At 36.5% G+C, this 21,335-nt stretch overlaps 1 protein-coding gene and 1 pseudogene across 3 annotated transcripts; one reads left to right on the top strand and one right to left on the bottom strand.

Annotated features, from left to right (window-relative positions):
• Positions 1–291: 291 nt before the first annotated feature.
• LOC117638518 lies at positions 292–8,921 on the bottom strand (annotated as a pseudogene).
• Positions 8,922–17,186: 8,265 nt separating this feature from the next.
• Positions 17,187–20,602, top strand: LOC117637318 (RNA pseudouridine synthase 4, mitochondrial). 3 transcript variants are annotated; one of them, XM_034372179.1, is made up of 10 exons: positions 17,194–17,664; positions 17,749–17,820; positions 17,952–18,110; positions 18,202–18,249; positions 18,353–18,433; positions 19,026–19,139; positions 19,266–19,367; positions 19,575–19,686; positions 19,873–19,919; positions 20,020–20,602. In XM_034372179.1, the coding sequence occupies exons 1-10, from the start codon at positions 17,335–17,337 to the stop codon at positions 20,377–20,379; spliced, it is 1,425 nt and encodes a 474-aa protein (XP_034228070.1). In that variant the 5' UTR covers positions 17,194–17,334; the 3' UTR covers positions 20,380–20,602. The 3 variants fall into 3 exon arrangements, with proteins under 3 accessions (XP_034228072.1, XP_034228071.1, XP_034228070.1); XM_034372180.1 differs by lacking the exon at positions 19,266–19,367 and having other exon boundaries at positions 17,188–17,664; XM_034372181.1 differs by lacking the exons at positions 19,026–19,139; positions 19,266–19,367 and having other exon boundaries at positions 17,187–17,664.
• Positions 20,603–21,335: the final 733 nt, after the last annotated feature.

The following is a 21,335-nucleotide window of genomic DNA, read 5'->3' as shown; positions in this document are numbered from 1 at the left end:
TATAGTGTAAGGGTCCAGATGAAGCGAAACGCAGAAAAATGCATGAATTCTAGATGCATAGACTAAATGATAGGATGAATTTTATATCGTCTACGATGATATATACTCGAGAACATGCACATCTTACACATGAATTCCAACATCAAAATAACATTGACATTTAAGTGACAATATTCTTACAAATTTATTTACCAAAGCACTATCAGCTGCAACATCACAAATATTGCAGACCTTAATAGCTAAGCTAGTTAATAGGTGAAAGATCACCAAGTTGCAATTAATAATTAGTGACTAAAGAGGGTAGTATGCTAACCACCTATTTATCATAGCAAGACATTCTTCAGGCTTGTACTCTGGAGCTGTGTGGCCGGCTCCCTGAAAAATCAGAAAATTTAGTCTCAGCTTTTGCTCAAGCAAATTTTAGTATGAAAAATATTTGAAGTCCATGATGGTTCTTGGCTTCTTGCCTTTATAGTTGTATATGTCAACTGGTACTTTTTATCTGAGTACAGCACTCTGTATCTAAAGCGAACAAAAAAGGCACAACTATGAGATGGTTGTAATCTGATTTTCTGACTAAACTCAATACAAAGTAAGAAAGAAGATGAGATAGAAGATACCAACCCTGCAACCTGTCCGTGGAGGAACCATGGCTTCCAATGACTGTCGACAGTCAAGTTCAGAGATTCAATCCAACCCATAGTAGACACATATGGAATATTCATGTCATGATCACCACTGTTAATAGACAAGCTTTGTGTTCAGAAATGATATTGTGAGAATGATTAGATTGTATGAGTTCCGGTAATTGAATTTTCCCTCCATTTGGTGACAAATAAGGCTTTCTGCTTGAGTCTTTATGTTTGACTAAAACCAAAAACACTGGACAGAATTATAAGCATATAGTACCTGTAAATCAGAACTCTATAGCCTTGTTTTATGAGATTCTCATGATAGACAAGACTAGAGGAAACATCAGATATATATAAGTCTTGTAAGGTCTTATTGCATCTCTCCCATTCCTTAATGCTTCCCTGATTGTCATTTAAGATAAGCAAAATTATAGTACTGTGATATGTCTGTCAGGAAAACCTGAAGAATATTGTTAAAAAATGAACTATTGATTACCTCCCGAATATGAAGAGCATCTTGAACAGTTCCGTCATTTGCCCAAATATAAGAGAAGAGATAATTGTAACTCTACATTAAAACAAGGCAGATAAGTTATTACTATCCATTGTGTGTGTGTGGGGGCCCGTGTAGAGAGACTAACCCGACACCATGGCCTACGAAGTTGAGGAAAAGAAAGGAGAAGATTTGCTGAATCCTTGTTAACAAGATCTTCTGCAAACCACTTTGACCCCGCTGATTTTGGCGATGATACAGAACAGACAGGTTCCAATATCTGTTCAAGGTGTATGTCTTCAATACACTGCCGATTGAAATGTAAAGTCAGTATTTTGATTCCACATTACTTAAAATTACTTGCAGAAACCAAACCCACTCACCTTGTTGAAAACTTCAAGATCATCCACACATAACGTGTTGTTTAGATCTACATTCACGTATTCTCCCTTGCAGTTTCTTTTCATTGACTTGCAAAATATAAAAATCACATCCACATTTAAAAATCACTACATACATAACTCAAGGTTTACATTTTTTCCAGCAGATTTATGTCAGAATAGTTCAGAATGATTTGAAGAACCAGAATCCAATCTCTACTTTAATGAAACCGACAAGAAGCAACAAAATCAGTAAGTATTTCACCTGGTACAGTTCCTCAAAATGCTTTTAGATAAGCAGATAGCACTCTGTAATTCCTATCTATTTAAGTATCTGTCACTGGATTGCCAATCACATATCCCTGCAGCCAAGATATTTATGATCAGGAATTTATTAACTACAACACGATATAAATTATTCAAATTCTAGTGGCAGAAAATGTACTTTGAGATTCATTGGCGGCAAATGTTCATCTCGATTACCTACATAAAAATATATAAAATAAACCCAAATCAATACCTTATGATCCACAACTAAGAAACTAACTTTCCCTTGTGTGTACATGATACATCTGCTATATATTTGCATTTGAGACTGAACTAAAGGTTGCATGATTGACCCTTCTCTCAATTCTTAGTAGCTGAAGCTGACAAAAGGTCAAATTTAAGAGGGCTACCAACTTACCATCAGATATTTCCTGAACGACAATAGGAAGAGTTATGCCTGAATAAGAATCTCCAGCAATATAAAGTGGATTATTCTAGAACTTGGGATGATCCATAAGCCACTGCACCACAACAGTGTAAACAACAATGTAGCTAAGCTAGACGCAAGAAGAGTGTTTTAAATTCGAACAGCCAATCATGTTGATTTCCGAAGCCATTCTTAATCACTAGAATTAATGTTGAGCATGAACTAAACCTTAGCTAGAAGAATCCTTGTAGGTAATTGTATCCTCACCTTTCTAAGAAATTCATATGTTTGTACAGCTGATAATGTGTCGCTGATATTGCTATATCCTTCCCAAGATTTTGCATATGAGAATCCAGTGCCCACAGGTTCATCTACAAATATTATGTTGGCAACCTGCTGAAAGTTGTAGATTGTTCTTCTCAATGTTAACAAAACCTTAAAAACATAAAGGTTTCTATTGATCACATACAAGACATAAACACAAACACCTAGAAGGCAACTGAAGTCTCCCACCTTTCATGGATTCAACTTTAATTTTGGCTTATTGCCAATGGAATTTAAGTAGTCAAAGGATAGTGGACCTGCAACAATGTATGGATTAAATGGTGAGGCTAATTCCAATAAGTAAAGTTTGAACACAATATTTGTGCCAGATTGCAACTAAATGTACATTAAAAACTATAGAATTATAAAATAATTATATTAATGAAATATATACAATAAATGCCAACGGGGTCTATCCCAGTGGAAAAGAAACTTGACTTGCAAACCAATGGTCTCAAGTTCGAATCCCCATGACCCCATGACACCTTGACAGTGTGTGTAAGAAAAACCCTCTACCCTTCCTAAATTTGGCAAAAATAACAAACACAACATACTAAAAAAAACATAACACTCATCAAACAACAACGAGAATATATAATTGCCACATGCTCTTGCCACATTTGGGCTTGCTTTTAACTTGGGAAGTACTGCTTTTGATGGTCCGCCTTCCCTATTCTGGGTTGGGCCAGGTTAGTTGCTATGTTGTTTGTGCTTGTGTTCTTTGACCTCCAGAAGAATACACCCAAATTTTTTTTTAGAGAAAACAGAGCACATCCTTTCCATAGCTTTCTTCACACTGCAAATCTCACCTCCTTGACATACCTTTTATTTTTGCTGTTTTATTGTTTAATATTTGCCTTTATTTTAAAAAGATTTTCTGGTGTCTGTTACCAAGGTCATAAAATTCCAAAATAGAACAATATCTTCTGAAAGATGCAGACAGTAGAAAATATAATAAGGTACCTAAATTTTCATATACAAAGCCAGAGAAGGTAGAACTCTAAAGAAAGTAAATGGTTGAATATTTTGTTGTACTATCAATGTCAAATATTACAATACATATATACAGCAATAGCCTTCTATCAACCCTACTGTTAAGGCTTTGAAGACGTGATCCAATATTAGTGGGATTTGACCTACACTAATTTGGGCAAGTAAAGATATCACAAATATGTACAAAGATATTTCCTAATACTCCCCCTCAAGTTGGAGAGTGAATATCATGAATTCCCAACTTGTCGCGCAATGTCACAAATTGATCCTTTCCCAAGGCCTTCGTAAAAATATCTGCCAATTGAAAGTGTGTAGGTACATACGAAGGACTAATTATTCCAGCTTGTAGTTTTTCTCGAACTATGTGACAATCAATTTCGATGTGCTTTGTACACTCATGGAAAACAGGATTAGCGGCAATATACAAAGCTGACTGATTATCACAAAACAATGGTGCAGGAGCTATATGTGGGGCTTTTAAATCCTGTAGTATAAAGCGTAACCAAGTCAGCTCCAAACATGTGTTGGCCATAGCTCGATATTCAGCTTCTGCTGATGATCTTGAAACATTGGTTTGTTTCTTGGATTTCCATGAGATGAGTGAATTGCCAAGAAAAACACAGTATCCTGTAACTGATCTCCTTGTCGCACGACAACCTCCCCAGTCTGAATCACAAAAAGCTTTTAATGTAAGATTGTTGGTGGCAGAAAATAACAAACCCTGACCTGGAGTCCCCCTTGAGGTATTTAAGGACCCGTATGGCAGCATCCCAATGAGGTCTGCGAGGCTGATGCATGAATTGACTTAGTGTTCTAACAGGATAGACTATATCAGGCCTTGTGACAGTAAGGTAGATCAATTGGCCAACCAGTCTCCTGTAATTGGTTGGATCATTCAGTAATTCTTCATTTGTGGGAGTGAGTTTCAAATTATGTTCCATTGGGAACTTGTCTGGGCGTGCGCCTAAAAGTCCTGAATCCTGCAAAATATCAAGTGCGTACTTTCTTTGAGACATGAAAATACCTTTCTTGGAACGAGAGAATTCAATGCCCAGAAAATATTTCAAATCTCCAAGATCTTTGATGCGGAAGCGATTGAGAAGGAACTTTTTGAGACGTTCCATTTCTTGAAGATTATTTCCTGTGAGAAGTATGTCATCAACATAGATAAGAACTGCAGTAAATGAAGTGCCTTCAGCCTTGGTAAAAAGAGAATAATCAGCTTTAGATTGTTGATAACCAGCCTTTTGAATGGTATCTGAAAAGGTGGAAAACCAGTTTCTGGAAGCCTGTTTGAGACCATAGAGAGACTTGTTGAGCCGACATACAACGTTCTCCCCCTGTCGGTGAAGACCAGAAGGAGGCTCCATGTATACCACCTCATGTAAATCGCCATGGAGAAAAGCATTTTGAACGTCTAATTGGTGAATGAACCAATGGCGGGCAGCAGAACAGTAAGAAGACAACGGAGGGTAGTGAGTTTGGCTATAGGAGAGAAAGTCTCCTGATAATCGATGCCTTCAATTTGAGTGTAGCCTTTAGCAACAAGCCGAGCCTTGTAGCGCTCAATGGTGCCGTCGGACTTGTATTTGATTTTCTAGACCCATTTGCAGCCGATCAGTTTATGACCAACAGGCAGCGGAACCAAACTCCAAGTGTTATTGTGCTGTAAAGCCTCTAGTTCTGCAGCCATTGCTTGGCACAAATGTGGATCAAGAATAGCCTGAGCATAGGATGTGGGTTCTGTGTGACCTGTAATGTTAGCAAGAAAAGCACAATGGGCAGAGGATAAACGAGAGTTGGTAAGGAAGCGGGAAAGGGGATACCGAGTACCTGATGCAGAACGAGGCGTTGAGGTTGAGTGATTGACGTGGTTGGACATGTGGTAGTCTGTATGCCATGCCGGAGGATGTTTAGAGCCAGTACACTACTGAGGAGGGGGAATGAGAGGAATAGGATTATCTGTATGTTGAGGGGCGAGGTCGACGGATGGGGTCAAAGGTGGGATGGGAGAGGTGGGGCTGTCAAGCTCGTCATGTGCGTCAGAGAGGATAGAGTGGTTAGGCACTTGTGGTGGGTTGGTTGGAGGGTTGGGCGGATTGGCTAGTGGGTTGGGCAGATCAATTGGTGGGGTCCAGCTGTTAAGAAAATCAGAGGAAAGGTAGGGCTGAGGAGCAGGTGGGGTAAGGGAGGCCAAAAATTGAGAGAAAAGGAAGGTATTTTCACAGAATCGGACATCACGGCTTACAAAGAATGTGTTTGTCTCCAAGTTGTAGAGTTTGTAACCCTTTTGGCCAGTAGGATATCCAACAAAGACACAACGTGTGGCACGGGGATCAAATTTATGAATAGGATGGACAATAGTTGCATAACAGAGACAACCAAAGACTTTCAAGTGGTCGAGTGATGGGGGACGGTTGTATAACAATTCAAAAGGTGATTTACTGGGAAGTAATGGTGAGGGTAATCGGTTAATAAGATAGATAGCGGTCAAGGCACATTCACCCCAAAAAATAATGGACTGAAAAAGTAATGCACGTGCGACAGTGAGAATGTGGCGATGCTTGCGTTCGACGACTCCATTTTGTTGTGGAGAGTAAACACAAGTGCGCTGATATTCAATGCCATTATTTTGAAAAAAATCCCTCATTGAGAAAAATTCAGACCCGTTGTCTACCCGAATGGTTTTAATGTTGGCATAGAATTGAGAGTGGGCAAAAGCAACAAAAGATTTGAGAAGGTTTTGAGTTTCAGATTTATGCTGCATCAAAAATATACATGTGCACCTAGTAAAGTCATCCACAATGGTAAGAAAGATCTTTGAGGATATTCCCGCGAACACCGTTGTAGGTGTCGTTGAGGCCCATAAGGAATTGCATCATCCGATCTTCTTCCTTTTATGTATTGTGTGCTTTCATCTCGTTACATGTGAGAAGTGTTTGATATGTTTCTAATTCATCCCAGAGATCTTTGAGTTTCTTGTAATAGTCTGAAACCGTCATGGTGCTTTGTGAGAGAGAGGTGATGGATTTCTGTATCTGATATATGGTTGGTGCATTCTTTTGTGAGAATTGATCTTTGAAATGTTGCCACACTTGATGGATAGTCTTGGCATGAACAACTGCTTTGGCCAGATCGGGTTCCACCGAATGAGCAAGCCATGATAAAATCATACTGTTGCATTGATTCCAGAGAGCATATTCGGTTGGTTGTTCAGTTTCTGAAGGAGGTTGAACGGATCCGTTGACAAAGCCAACTTTGTTCTTGGCCATGAGAGCATGGAGCATGGATTTACTCCAAAATGGGTAATTGGTGCCGTTCAACTTTATGGGAACGAGCATGAGACCGGGGTGATCTGATTAATGAACAAAATATGGATGTGATGAATCCATAACAGGATTTTTGGTGTTGGTGCTTGAATTTTTGGAAGTATTGTCTCTGGTTTCTGGTGGTGTTTGATCTGACATGGTGTCTGAAGGTGGCTAAGAAGTAGAAGGGGTCAAGTACCAGGATGAAACTCTGATACCATCTAAAGAAAGTAAATGTTTGAATATTCTGTTGTATTACCAACAAATATTACAATACATATATACAACAATAGCCTTCTATCAACCCTACTGTTAAGACTTTGAAGACGTGATCCAATATTAGTGGGATTTGACCTACACTAATTTGGGCAAGTAAAGATATTACAAATATTTACAAAGATATTTCCTAATAAGAACAACCAGATCCTCCATTGAGCCAAAGAACAAAAGGATCATACTCTGGACTCCCTTCAGACTCAAAGAAGTAATTAAATAGCTGCACATCATCCATGGCGCCCACTCCCACGTACCTTTATATAATTAAAGTCATAAATTATATAATTCATTGCCATCTTTTGTATTAACGTAAAGTAATTAACATAGTAGAAAATAATAGTTATAAGAAGAAAAATACCAACCCAGTTTCAAGTTTGAAGAGGAGGTCACCGCGAAAGCCGGGTAGGGTTTTGATGATATTGGACGTTGATGCAACATTAATGTTCATAAGGATCACCAGAAGAAGTGCTTGTGGCACCAGAAGAAGTTGATGCTAGGCTTATTTCTTGCTAGATGGTTTTATCACTTTACTGTGTACAGGGTACACGTGGTCAAATTGGCACAGAACACCCTCGTGATTACGGAGACCCGCCTAATTCAAAAGCTCAACTGTGTGGTGATCATTTCTTTTAGCCGCCCGCAAATGTACTTCGGGGCCCCCACATTGCATGCTTGTCACAGAATTGAGATTGACTGTGTTTTGATCCAACTAATGGTCTGCCACCAATCAGTCGACCTACTTAAATTTCTCTGTTCCTCTCTTTGATTGTTGTTCAAATGGTAAGGCTTCACAATGGATTATCCAGATGATGACTTTTTGCATGATTTCTGCTTTACTTACGTAATGACCAAAATGACTCGATAACGAATTGGACGACTAAAATGAAACTTGGATATAAGTTTCGGGGTCATTGTGGTTACTTGATTGGGTTCTCCAATATGATATAGGGTTTTGAGTTCGAAAGAGGATAGGTTTCCTCTCTCTTTTGCTGATAGAAAGTGGCCAACTTTTAGTGATCTCGAGTCCAGAATGCTGATATGCTTTAATTTTTGCATTGGAATTATATACACTAATGCACTCCTAATGAAAAAAGGTATAGTTTTTTTTTTTGTCAATATATATATATATATTTTTTTAACTTTAATTGCAAATCTTAATCATAAAAAGATTGCGTATTTACGTATGAGCCCTAATCACTAATTATTAATACAAAAGTATTCTTCTTATTACTTTATGTCCTTAATTTCTCACTTTTTCTTTTGGTACAAGTTAGAACACGCGTCGATGCTAGAAAAACAAAGAGGACGGTCGACTTGAAAAATATGCACTTATTAGGAGAGACACATACATACGTAATTCGCTGATACATCATAAATGTATAGTATAATATATATGCAGTAGTATGGGAGATGAGAGATAATAGCATATATGCCTTTCATTTCAGGCAATTATACAGTACTTAGATTATTATATTTATACGAATACATGTGCAGTCATCTGGTGGACAATTTTTAGGCAACAGTCAAGGAAAGAGCCACTGGTGAATGCAAAGGACCTAGTCAATGATGGCCTTCACCAGGGCTAGGGCCAGAGTTCTTGACACTTGCTAGACTAGTTTGAACGCTCACAGATCTGTGTCCAACACCAGGGCCACTTGGTCCTGAACCATCCACTTGGGTGAAGAACTCATTCTCTCCAGCGACACCATTGCGTGATGGCTTCAGCGGTCGAGCTTCTGTTGGGGAAAGCTTGGAGCTTAAGAGGAGAGAAGCAAGAAGAAGAATAAACAAGAGGGCAATAGACTTGAGAGCTCTAGCCATTTTGGTGTCGTAATAATTATTAGCTAGAACTAGGTTTTCCTTCTAGTTAAAGAGTGGCAAGTTTGGGGGTGTATTTATAATGCATTTAGGTAAGGGGCGAGAGCTTGGACTTTTGAGTAATATTATGCATGTAGCATGGAAATTAATAAGTTTCTACGAACAAAAATCTCATTACATTGTTGATAAACATACACCCTCCTGGTCATGAGCTTCTGATAGATGGGACATATTGAAATCATGTTAAAGTGACGTCTACTTAATTAGGTTCATCACAAATGCCAAGAACCTGGGAGAGGCGGCTCCTTTGGAAAATGATAAACTTAAAAGTTCGGTTTGTTAAAGAGACACCACCATGAAAGGCGAGTCAAATGATATTTCTCAATCGGAAATGCTTACTCTTCACACGTGAAGAGTCATTCCTCTTATATAAATCACAGTCCAACATGTGCAGAATTCTTTTTTCTTTTTCTTTTTTCTTCAATAAGTTACTTTCGAAATATGTGTCAGATTTTGATTTGTCCCCAAGGGAAACGGATGTCTTTTCCCTACTAGTGCAAAGTAATAGAAGATCCTTGTAGTATTTTTTGGGGAAAAAAAAATTTACGTGATACATGAGGATCGATTAAGGGTATATCATATTGAAATGGGATTTTTGTGGAAATGTCACATGAACTTAAATTTGAGTTTCAATTTGTCACCTTAAAGAAAAATTAAGAGAAATGTCACCTTAATTTTTCAAAATTTCTCTTAATTTTTCAAAATCCATGATTTGTCATCTGACTTTAATACCATCCATTTAAAGGTATTTTAATTTTTCCGTTAAATTTTCTGTTAAAATAATTTAAAACTATTTAAATATTAATTAAAAAACATAACTATTTGAATACAATTTAAAATAGATAAATAAGATTTCACTTAATAAATAATTAAATAAAATATAAAATTTAACACAAAAAAACCTAAAACTAAAAATCAAAAAAATGAAAGACACCACCTCCAGTCTCAAGCCAGCCACCATTGTTCTCTCTTCTCTTTCTCCCCAACAACCCACCACCTCTCTCTCTCTCTCTCTCCTTATCCCCCTTACCCCACCATACCCCCCCCCCAAAAAACATTCCTAGCCATTTATAGCATCTCCAAAAGAATCTCCAAATTTTAGCCAAATTTGAGCTAAAATAGCTAGAAAGTCATTATAGCAAACTACTTAAAAGGTGTTTCCTCTAGCAATGTTCTCAATTTTGGCTAATCTCAATTATTTTTTTATTTTTTTTTCTCTTTCTCTTTCTCCCTCTCTCTCTCTCTCTCTCTCTCTCTCTCTCTCTTGCAAATCAAATATATTAAAAGGAAAAGTAGAAAACCAACCCAACCAACCTCCCAAATGTCTCTATCTCTCTCCCATGTTTCTATTTCTTTCTCGTTCTCCCTCTCTCTCGCTTGCATAGCTTCCAATTTGGCGACTCTCACTTTCTCTTTCCTCCTGACTAGATGTAGCAAGCCAAAGTTGGTTCTCCAAAATAGAGAGCTAATTATGGAGTCTATTGCAGTTAGTTTATCATGTGTATTTAACAACAAATTTAATGAAATGAGCAATATTGGCTAACAATCCTAAACATAATGACCGAATTAGCCAAATTGAAAACACATGATTTAAATTGCCCAATATGTTAAAACACAAGGACCATTTTTACATTTAAGTCTATTTTTATAATGATTTTTTCATTTTTAAAATACCTTTAAAAATTGAAAGACTAAAACACCCTTAAAAATGGATGAAAAATTGAATGGTATTAAAGTTCGATGACAAGTCAGGTGACATTTTAAAACAAATTTATAATTAATTGGTATTTATTGTTGTGCATTATTGTAGAACTATAAGGAGAGGGTTTTTTTATAGAGTTGGAAATTAGGGGATCTTTTGTAGCCCTTGAGACGGCACAAAGACATGACAATGAACACATCACCATATCACTTAACTGATTGATTTGACCAATCATGAACGTATGATATATATAGTGTACATACATCGTTAGGAAATGGATTTAATATGTCAATGCTTAATTTTAATTTTAATTTTTATAAATTTTAACCTTAGTATTAATATTATTATCAGGAATGAAATGACAAATTCAAGTGTTGTTGATCAATATGATATGAAATGCACGTAAGAGCATTTGCAATAGACTCCCTAAATCACCCTGCTTAGATAAAATTTAGATAAGAAGTGAGAAAACCCACCTCCAACCATATTCCCTATCCAACTTCTAAAATAAGGAGACTTCTAGGAGCTCTTAAATCTAAGAAGAGAGAATGGACTCCTAATGACTCTATAATTTAATGATACCTTATTTAATGAATATTTTAAACCTTTAATTAATATTGCCTTCTTCTTTTTTTCCATAGAGATGGACTATTTATGATGAATTAAAAAAAATTAAAAAATTATCTCTCCCTCAAAAAAATAAAAATATTATAGCATTTATATTTCTAAATTAGAGAGTGTGATTGAAGTTGAAATTTTACAAAGAACTTCTAAAATTTAACTAAAAAGTAGATAGCATAAATGAAGATGCAACCCCACCAAGGTTGGCCATTTCCTTTTTATACATTTCATCTGGGATTTGCCTTTTAAAGAGTCAATTGTCCCAAAGGATATGAGAAATCATTAGTCACCACATGTGCAGAAAACATGGACTTTTAGGCAATAATAAAGTGATGGAAATAATGAACGAAGCCCATGAGTTTGTCTTCTTTGCTTTTGTTAGATTCCAAACTCTTCATGTTGCCAAATCGGGGATCGATACTACATTGTTACGAGATCTCTCCTGCCTTTTTGGCCATAAATTGTATAGAGACCATTCTCTACCAAGTTTTCGGTGGCCTAAAATTATCAACAACATGCCAAATTATAAGCGGGGAGTTTGGAGTTTGAACCTCTCCGTCAATTTAGGTTTCAATCAAGTCAAGTAAATCAGCGGTCCATTACGATCAATATATAGACTTTAACTCAACTACAGTTACTGCATGCAGAATTCAACATGTGCGAAATTTTATGCAAAATGTATTAATATTATTATTAGTAGTAGAATCAATCATTATATATTTTTTCTTTTATCAAATTTCCAATTTAAGACTTTACATTCTTCAGCCCTAAATCGTCCAAACGTTACCCTTTCACATTTTTATAACTAGCTTTCTTTGTCCTCGATACTAATATAAAGAAGATAGAACCCTAAATTTATGGGTGCACGTGTAGCTCTTCATCATGGCATAATTCAAGCATCGGTAACGTTAATTATGGCACAGAGATAATTTTTGTACCCGATGTCCGAAGCACAGAGCAGATATTTTGGTTTTGGGAGAACTAAATGAACTTACAAACAAAACAACATAATGCGTGAGATTAATTCAAACAAGAAGAAACAAGAACAAAAAAGGTTCTTGTTCCGAGAAAACTATTGAGAAATTAGTAATTAAATTGTTTAAAAAAGAAAGAATGATAACGTGTCTCAAAAGTTTTGAATGAATCATTAGTAAGGAAAATGACTTGTCTTTATGTTTTGATTCTCTACTTACGTAAATTAACATTATTATTTTATTTGTTCGTGTATGAGCTCATTTTTTTTAATTTTATTTATTTATTTATTTTTTTAATTTATAAAATAAGCAATAGTATATTGTTGATGAGCAAACAAAAGTACAAAGCAACTATGTGTCGAATATGGGTAAATATTCTCCAGTAACCAAATGCAACATGTTAAATGGATCTAGAGAGAATCACACATAACCCAAACAATAACTAAAACTACAATACAAATCTGCCGTGCAAATCTGTAAAGCCAAAAGCTAAAAAGGAATAAAAATCCTAAGCAAATCACAACAAACTTCTAAAGAGTTTTTGAAAATTATTAGTCTAAAACAAAAATAAGAGAAAGGACCACCGCTCCACCTCTTCTGGGCAACCCGAAGAAAATCACTGAGCCATACCGGCTAAACTCATAGTCCCGCACTGGCTAAACTTGAACCCAACTCAAACAGACATCTTCCCCTCTTTAGAGCTCCAAACTATATTGAAGAGAGCCAACTCCTTGTGTACGTGGGCCAAAAACAATGACTATATCATGGAGACAACATTGTTTCACGAAAATTGCTTCCACATAACAAAATAAACTAACTAACAATCTTGAGGGAAAAAGGAGGAAAGGAGAAAAGAAGGGATGAAGGGAAAAAGGAGGAGGTAGGGAAGGAGGCTGCCAGCCCCAAAAGAGGACGACAATGAAGACTTTTTTTCTTAGGATTTTCTCTTTTACTTTTATTTATTTATATACAAACAACATTGAGGGAGGGGCATAATTGAACGTAGGATCTCTGATACATGAATAAATGTTTTTAACCACTTGAAATACAAGTCATTTGCTTAAGCATATTTAGTCTAGCTAATCAAAACAAGACATAAGTATGTTCTTGCCGTAACATATGGTGACACCAAACCTAGCCTATCTAATTAGCACATTTTGCACATGGTTCATTAAATAGTTACATGCATTGTTCTAAGTTTTGGGACATGATGTATGGTTATTTATATGAGGGTTAACATATTTATGGAGGGTTTCCATGACCACACACTATATAAATCCATTATGGCATCCATATATTTGTAGTGAATTTTATAGCATGTGACTTTTGAGAAGAAGGGTTTCTTCTTGTTTCTTAGTCTTTATCTTTTTGGTGGATTCCTTAGAGGGACTAGTTGTTTATCTTTAAGTGTTCATTTGTTGGTTTCCCTCTTATTCTGCATTTATTCGGTGTCAATCGGTGTGACAAAAGAAACTGTTTTGACAATATTTTAGTAATGTCATTCTTTTTTATAGTTATATAATTATAATGGGGGGTTTTTTTTTTTTTTAATCATAGAGGAAAAACTTATATACTTGTCAGCAACCATTAGCATTCTTGTCCTTTAACCAAATAGTTTGAACTTGCCACCTTTAAATGGGTTTCATCCCTGTACGTACGTTGTCACACGTCACCAAATATAGTAAACACCCATCAATTTTGAGCTTTTTAAGGAGCATTAATTTGTAGTCCTTCAAATTGGAAGTATGGTGACCTAACTTATTATTGTGTACATTATTCAATCTGGTAAAATTCCACAGTTTTTAGAGAGGATGGCCATCAATGAACGAAATCTTCCCATAGTGCTTGCTAGGAGTTCGGAAGAGACCAAGTACATTGTCAATTGGATTTGGAATTGTCGGCAAAGTCTTTGAGTCTATCAATGAAATCTCAGCGAAAGCTTTCGCATGAAGTAATATTAATTGCTTGTGTAGTAACACTTTGATGGGTTATTGCTTGGAGGTGGCTTTCCCCATCATATTGATACTGTGGTCACCAAGCTTTGGAGTCAAATTAGTGTTGTGGAAGTAAGCAAGCTAGAAGAACTATTGTCATTATTTCGTGACACATCAAAAGTCCTAAATTTGTTACATACGTAACCAAAATGAAGAGAATTGATGTAGACTAGAGGGGAAAAAAGGTCAGCACACTATGCTTATTTCTGAGGACCTTTTTTATTGAGAGGGGCAATAGCATACTAAACTCACACATACTACACGGATGTTAGGACTCGAATCCATGACCTATTATGAGGGAGCATGTTGAGAATATATTTCATGTCACAATAGGTAGAGTTTTATAACACGTTATTCCCTTAATGTTACTTTAACCATTATCTTATGATTTTGAATTGGATGTTCTTTAACACCTAAAATCGTTTAAATAACTTGAACTCTCACACATATAAAATCAACTATAAATTTATGTAACACGTGTAATTTGTAGATGATTGTCGTGGACGTTTGACTCATACTATGTGATCGAGAGGTTGCAATTAATCTCTAATTAATCTTTAGCGTAGAACACATTTCAAATAAGAGGAACGATCGTTATGTATTTTTTATTTTTTATTTTTCCATATCGTGAGAGAGAAGAAAATGTTGCCTTTTTGGGGGTCACAACACAACGTGAAACAAGAGAAGAATATCGTGGGTCGAGCTGCAAAACCGCAATTGCTGATTTTTATCATGTGGAGAGGTCAACAAATCTTCTCATAATCCCAACCCAAGGGGCTTTGGGGCTTGGACAAGCCAATAAAAAATTAAAATTAAAAATAAAAACTGTTTCTATATTGTTAATTGGTGCTGCCTTTCATGGATGGGAATCTATTTCAAAAGTACAAATATGATTCCAACTTGAAATAAACCAGAAATTACAACAACAAGAGAATGGTAGTGTGCCTTAATGCATTTTCTCCTAAATCAGCTGTTCGTTTTCCTTGAAAAAGACCTAATATAGAGTCGATGTACGTGAAAGGTACATAAACAAATAAATAAATAACAAGTAACCCCTGTTGCTATCTAAACCAATAGACTTACAATTACATGAGCTTCCAATACGATACTATAAAAAGGCCTCTTTGCTAGCTAAACCAACCAACCAAGACATCTTCTGATGCAACTTTTGAAGCACTTGAATATATTGCTCTGCAGTGCTAAATCAATGGCTGGAACTGGAAATCCGAGATCTCAAAGCTTTCGCGGTCTTCGTCTAGTTCTTCTCCTCCTTCTGCTGTTGAGTTTTAGTCTTGTTGGGTTAATGGAAGCTCGGCCAATGACCAAGGAAAGAGGGACAATGGAGGGTTTGTCAGTTGGGATGAAGAGTTCAGGGCCAAGCAAAGGTGGTGGAGGACACAGAGACAGGGTGCATACTCGGATTCTACCTGATCAAATCAAAGACAAATCTGGCCCCAGCCCTGGTGTTGGCCACGGGTATTCTGGTGCCACTATCATGCACCCCTAAGCTAGCTTCACCATTTTATTTTATTTTTTAAATTTGAATTTTACTTTTGTTGGATATGATTTTATCAGACTGTTGTATTTGTGTGTGATGCTTGTATTTGTCAAGAATAAGTACACAGACAATGAGACAAGTGATTACAATGAGTAAGAACAATACCAAATTCACCAAAGTATTATTACTTCAGTCATGATCAAGAGTAGAATGCAATAAAACTTGTTTATGGTTAGCCTGTTATTGCATCCAAACAAGTTATGTGGGTTTCAATGCCCTCTTCACTTCTTTCAGCTCATCCTGGAGGCCTGCTTATAAAGTGTGTTGGGTTCTTTTGGGGAGCGAAATTCAATTTTGATTTTTAATTATTTGAAACTTTGTGTATTCCAGCATGTTTCTCGTTTCAAATTATTGTCTGACAACATAAGATGTTTATATTGACAACACCTATGATCACTTTACCCGCTCTAATAACTTGAAACTAATTGAAAATGTCAATAAAAAAATATAACTCAAAACCACTTGAGAATATGTTGAGACTCCCATTATTTTTTTCTATTAAAAAAAAAAGCATATATCCCAAGCGTTTATTTGCATGCATTATAGCTTTGGTCTACTAGTACTTTTCGTCCCAATAGTAAGAGTCTCTAAATTTAGATATCTCTCCCTACTAATTGAAAAACTAAAATTACTAAAATTAGTATCTACGACGCTTCAATTGCATTTTTCATTATCTAAAAAAAAATAATAATCTTGTGTGACATTAATTATAGGTGTAAGATTTGCTGGTGATTGATGGATTGATTACTAATTTATAAGTTGACCATTGGATTTACTTTTTCTTTTGGTTACCACGGGACGCAACCATGGAAGGGAAAATAAAAAGATGAGAGTGTGATGAAAAGACAGAATCCAACTCATTCAAACCAAATTTGGCAAAACACAAAAAACTCATTTAAACCAAGAAGACTTCCATTCACACTATATAAAGCCTCTTATGACAATGGTATTAGCCTAATACCATACCAACCAACATTCTCATACAATTCAAAACTTGACTTACTCTAAAATGACTGGAGATTCAAGATCTCCAAGTTTTGATGCCCTAATTGTTCTCCTTCTGTTGAGTTTTATCCTTGTTGAAATAGAAGCGAGACCGTTAAGCCCCTCTAAATATGTTTTCACTTCTAAAGGGACAAATGGAGGAGGACATATAGCATGGCATGCTTGGATTGAGTATTCAGGGCGAGTCATAGAGGAAACAAATCCCCTGAAAAAAGACATGGAAGATTATTTTCCATCAAATCCTTGCGCAAACTAAACGAGACCTAAGAATTTTTGTATAAAATATCATGTTAGAATAGGCTTATTTATTAAAAGCCCATAAATAAATAATTACCAGGCATTATTAAGCCTATAACGAACATGGACGGACCCGGCCCATAAGACATACCAGTTTACTGGGCACCGGAGAACGTTATGAATTTCCCGGTTACTAAACCGAAGGGTTTACGAGAAAGCAAAGTGAAAACCCCCAACTTTGGCCTAAACCCCAAAAATCTCAACCATGGTGGGCCCTATACTCCTCCGCCGGCCACCACCGTCCTCCGCGGCGAGGCTCTGCATCTCAGCCTTCCACAACTGGCGATCTTACGCCACCACTGAAACATTTCACGAAGACAGAGAAAAGCGCGGCGAAAAATGGTTCACTTTACCTCCGTTTACTGCCACCATAAACGGCAGCGCTTTGGGAAAGGAGCTCTCTCGCAATCGTTCATACGGCAGAGATGTAATTACCTCCACCACCTCCACCACTACCACGGCGCTTAAATGGGTTACTCGGTGCTGCCCCGAGCTTCCTAGAAGCCTCGTTCAGAAGCTTTTTCGCCTAAGACAGGTTTGGAAATGGGTTTTTGAGTACATTTTGGAGATGGGTTTTTGAAATCCAATTGGAAAGTAGCTTACTTGATTTCTTTTGCAGGTTCGAAGAGAATCTTGTGACATGGAGTGTTCTGGTGAAGGTGTTGAGGCACTTGAGCGCCCACTTAAAAGGGTAACTGATGTTGCTCATACTTTTTCTGGGCTTTTATGTATTTATTTTTGTCAGGGAAATTAAATTGATAGAGTTTTGGTTTTTTTTAATAATATGGGAATGGTTTCTTTCTGATTTTAATATATCCAAAGGTGGCGGCTAAAGACTCAATGAATGTAGGAGATCGAATACATCTTCCTATTTCTGTGCAAGAGTTCCCCAATGATAAACAAGAGTTGCCCAATGATAAAAAGGAGTGCCATTGTAGTGAAGAAGAAGTCACCTTTATCCGTAGCCTTGAGTTGTATAAGGTTCATAACTTTGATCTCTGTTGTGTCCATTTAAGTTAGCTATGTTGCTTACAATAATTTACCCAATACATCTTTTTGTTCCTGAAATTAGGATCCAGCCATTATTGTCATCAACAAACCCCCTGGAATGCCTGTTCAGGTTAGTTACTGATACTTCATTGAAGGTTATTGTCGTACCTTTGGTTTGTTTGTTAGTAGTTTAATTTGATTCCCACATATTGAACTATATAGTGTTTGCACAGGGTGGAATTGGCATCAAAAGAAGTTTAGATGAACTGGCTGCCGCATGTTTAAGTTATGACTTCTCAGAACCCCCTCGGCTGGTGAGTTTGTAGGAAACCTTAACTTGTGCAGAATTCATTGTCGTAGCTGTATTGTAAGCACTATATTCGTTGAACTTCTAAAATATTGAATGGAGACCTTTCATGTAATAGTAAAATCTAGAGTGAGTATGGAGTGAGAGAGATTCATTGCATGTGACTCAAGCCACTATTGAGAAACTCTAGCCAACTCATTGACTAGCAGCTTGTTCACATATTTCATGTTCAGCCAGATGGAGCCGCTTGTGAGCTATATTGCTTCATGATTCCAGGTTAAGCATCCTCAAACTCAGCTTGGTTGGGCTGGTAAACAGTTGTGTCATTATGAGACCTAGACAGAATGGAAACAGGAACTTTTTTTTATTTCAATGAACGCAAGAATTAATTAATGGAAAATTTAGTTTTATAGACTTTATATTAGAATCTCAATCATTGTATCAACTGCGTACTTGCATGGAAACTTCTATTTCCATAGCAGTCTTATGGATGCTTAGATGTATGGATTATCTATCTTCCTTGAACAAGCTCCGTGTTTGTTTGTTTTTGCCTTTTTCCTTTTCTTTTTTTCTTGGATAAGAATCTTTGTGTTTGTTAGGTACACAGACTTGACAGAGATAGTAGTGGTATCCTGGTGATGGGAAGGACACAAACAAGTGCGACAGTTTTGCATTCCATCTTCCGCGAGAAAACTTTTGGAGCATCAAATGATGTGAGTAAATGTCCACTCTTTCTCTGTTGGTGCTTGTTTCTGGAAGGATCCATGCATGGTCATCAAGTTGCGAGGTTGTTAGTTCTGTTACATGTCAATTTACCTCATGTTTGTATTTGTTTAAAGGAAATTGATGATGCAAAAAGAATTCTGCAAAGAAGGTATTGGGCACTTGTCATTGGATCTCCCAGACAACGAAAGGGTTTAATCTCAGCACCTTTGGGAAAGGTTAGAGTACTCTTGAATGTATTTACTCTGACACTCACCCATCCACACCTAGAGATTACCCTTTAGAAAATAATAAAATTCAGTTAGAATATTTCTATGTGATTAAGTGGTTTCTCATAGTCTCAGTGATGCATTGAACAAATATCAGTGTATAAAATTTACAATTATACTGAACTTTTAATATTTTGGGCCTTTGATTGCTTTCAGGTGGTAGTGGACAATGGTAAATCAGATCGAATCACAATTGTGAACAATTCACAAACTTTGCCCTCTCAGCATGCCATTACAAAGTACAAAGTAATTGGATCACCATGTCCTGGTTAGCAACAAACTCTTTCGCCATTGCACATAAGCATGCAATACATGCTGCAGTTTTAGTTTCAACATTTGGCTCCAAACAATCATGAATGAAGATATTTTGGCGCAGCTTTCTTGTACAAATTCATTGACAAATAATATTTCCCTCTAAGTATATGCTTCTGATATTCCACTATTGATTGTGCAGGTTACACATGGTTAGAGCTAACCCCTCTTACTGGCCGAAAGCATCAAGTATGGATCATAACTAAACACTTGTTAGCAGATTTATTACTTAGTTACAAAGTCACTTTTCTCTGTGAACAACTCCTCTAACCATGTGTGAGCATTGCAGCTGCGTGTACACTGTGCAGAGGTTCTGCGAACACCAATAGTTGGAGACTACAAGTATGGGTGGCAAACTCATAGGAACTGGAAACCGTTAGCTTGGTCTAATAATGAATGTCATTCAGATGAGGAGTTTCCCAAGAGAAAAAACCTCCCTTTTGATCTCAATATGGAAAGCGGAAGCGTCTCTGAAAAGAATCCCCGCCTGCATCTTCATTGTAAGCAAATGGTTTTGCCTAATGTGAATCTGGCTTTGCAAAATGTGAAACTGCATTCGGATAGTGATCTTTCAGAATTAGAAAGCCTAGAATTGGTTGCTCCTCTGCCTTCGTTCATGCAAAGAAGTTGGAATATTACAAATTCTTAAGCTACAACTTAAATTTTTTTGTTGATTCTATTATCTTTTTCTTTTATTTTGTCATTTGATTGCTGCCTTAACTTGCATATTTTATGAAGGGAAATTTGTTGCAAGGGCATAATACTCCTCCTTGACATCTTCTTTTCTCTTTATTCGGATATTCGATGAATTCTTAAGAATTTTCAGGTGCAATAAACTACGATATATTTTCTGAGAAGCAAATTTTGCGACATATGCAACTAATTTTGATCATCAGAAAGATATTCTCTGTACCTGGATTTGTAATAAAGCACGTCTCAAGGTCCTGGAGGAGAGTAAACGAGTTGGCCATGACCTACATTACTGGCTTTGTTTCATCCATATAGCTTATCAGTGATCTTGCCAATACATGGACTGCCATACCAGAACGGGGTTATGTTATGAGTCATGGCCCCCCATCTTACATTTTAATCGTCTTAGTGCCAACCATGTAGAGAAACCAAACAAGATTAATGTGTTTTAGATATCAGTCTTAACAACTTTTCGAACCCTTTTTTTATAAAAATTTTATAAAAGAGATGAGATATTCGAACTTGAGCCGTGAGCGTGACGGAGCCACGTGCGGATCTAGAGTGAGCTAATTTTTGGTTTTTCAAGGTTTCGTGGGACTTAACTCATCTTTCTAGTGACAAGCCAAAATTTCAACCACCATGGGAAAACGAAAGAAATATAAGACAAATTATAATATGGCCTGTTGGAATTTTTGTGAGTATTTCAAAATACAAAATTATTTTATTACTTATTTTATGTTTATTTTCCAGATTTTTGTGTGATTAGATTACTTCTTTAAAACTGCGTATATTTATACAATTTACAATTATGACCTAATTACTTTGTTATTAATTTTGAGGCCCGTTATCTTTGATTTGATAATCACTTTGATTTGCTGAAGATATTACATAACCGTTTGTGTTTATATATATATA

The sequence above is a fragment of the Prunus dulcis genome, chromosome 8 (assembly GCF_902201215.1).
Source record: "Prunus dulcis chromosome 8, ALMONDv2, whole genome shotgun sequence".
NCBI lineage: Eukaryota > Viridiplantae > Streptophyta > Magnoliopsida > Rosales > Rosaceae > Prunus > Prunus dulcis.
Note: the sequence above shows the minus strand (reverse complement) of the source record. Positions and strands in the feature narration are given on the sequence as shown.

Coding starts and splice junctions, on each gene's coding strand:
- LOC117637318 (XM_034372179.1), top strand. CDS start 17,335: ATGGTGGGCCCTATACTCCTCCGCCGGCCACCACCGTCCTCCGCGGCG. Junction 17,821..17,951: donor TTGAGCGCCCACTTAAAAGG/GTAACTGATGTT, acceptor ATATATCCAAAG/GTGGCGGCTAAAGACTCAAT. Junction 19,368..19,574: donor TCTCAGCACCTTTGGGAAAG/GTTAGAGTACTC, acceptor GATTGCTTTCAG/GTGGTAGTGGACAATGGTAA.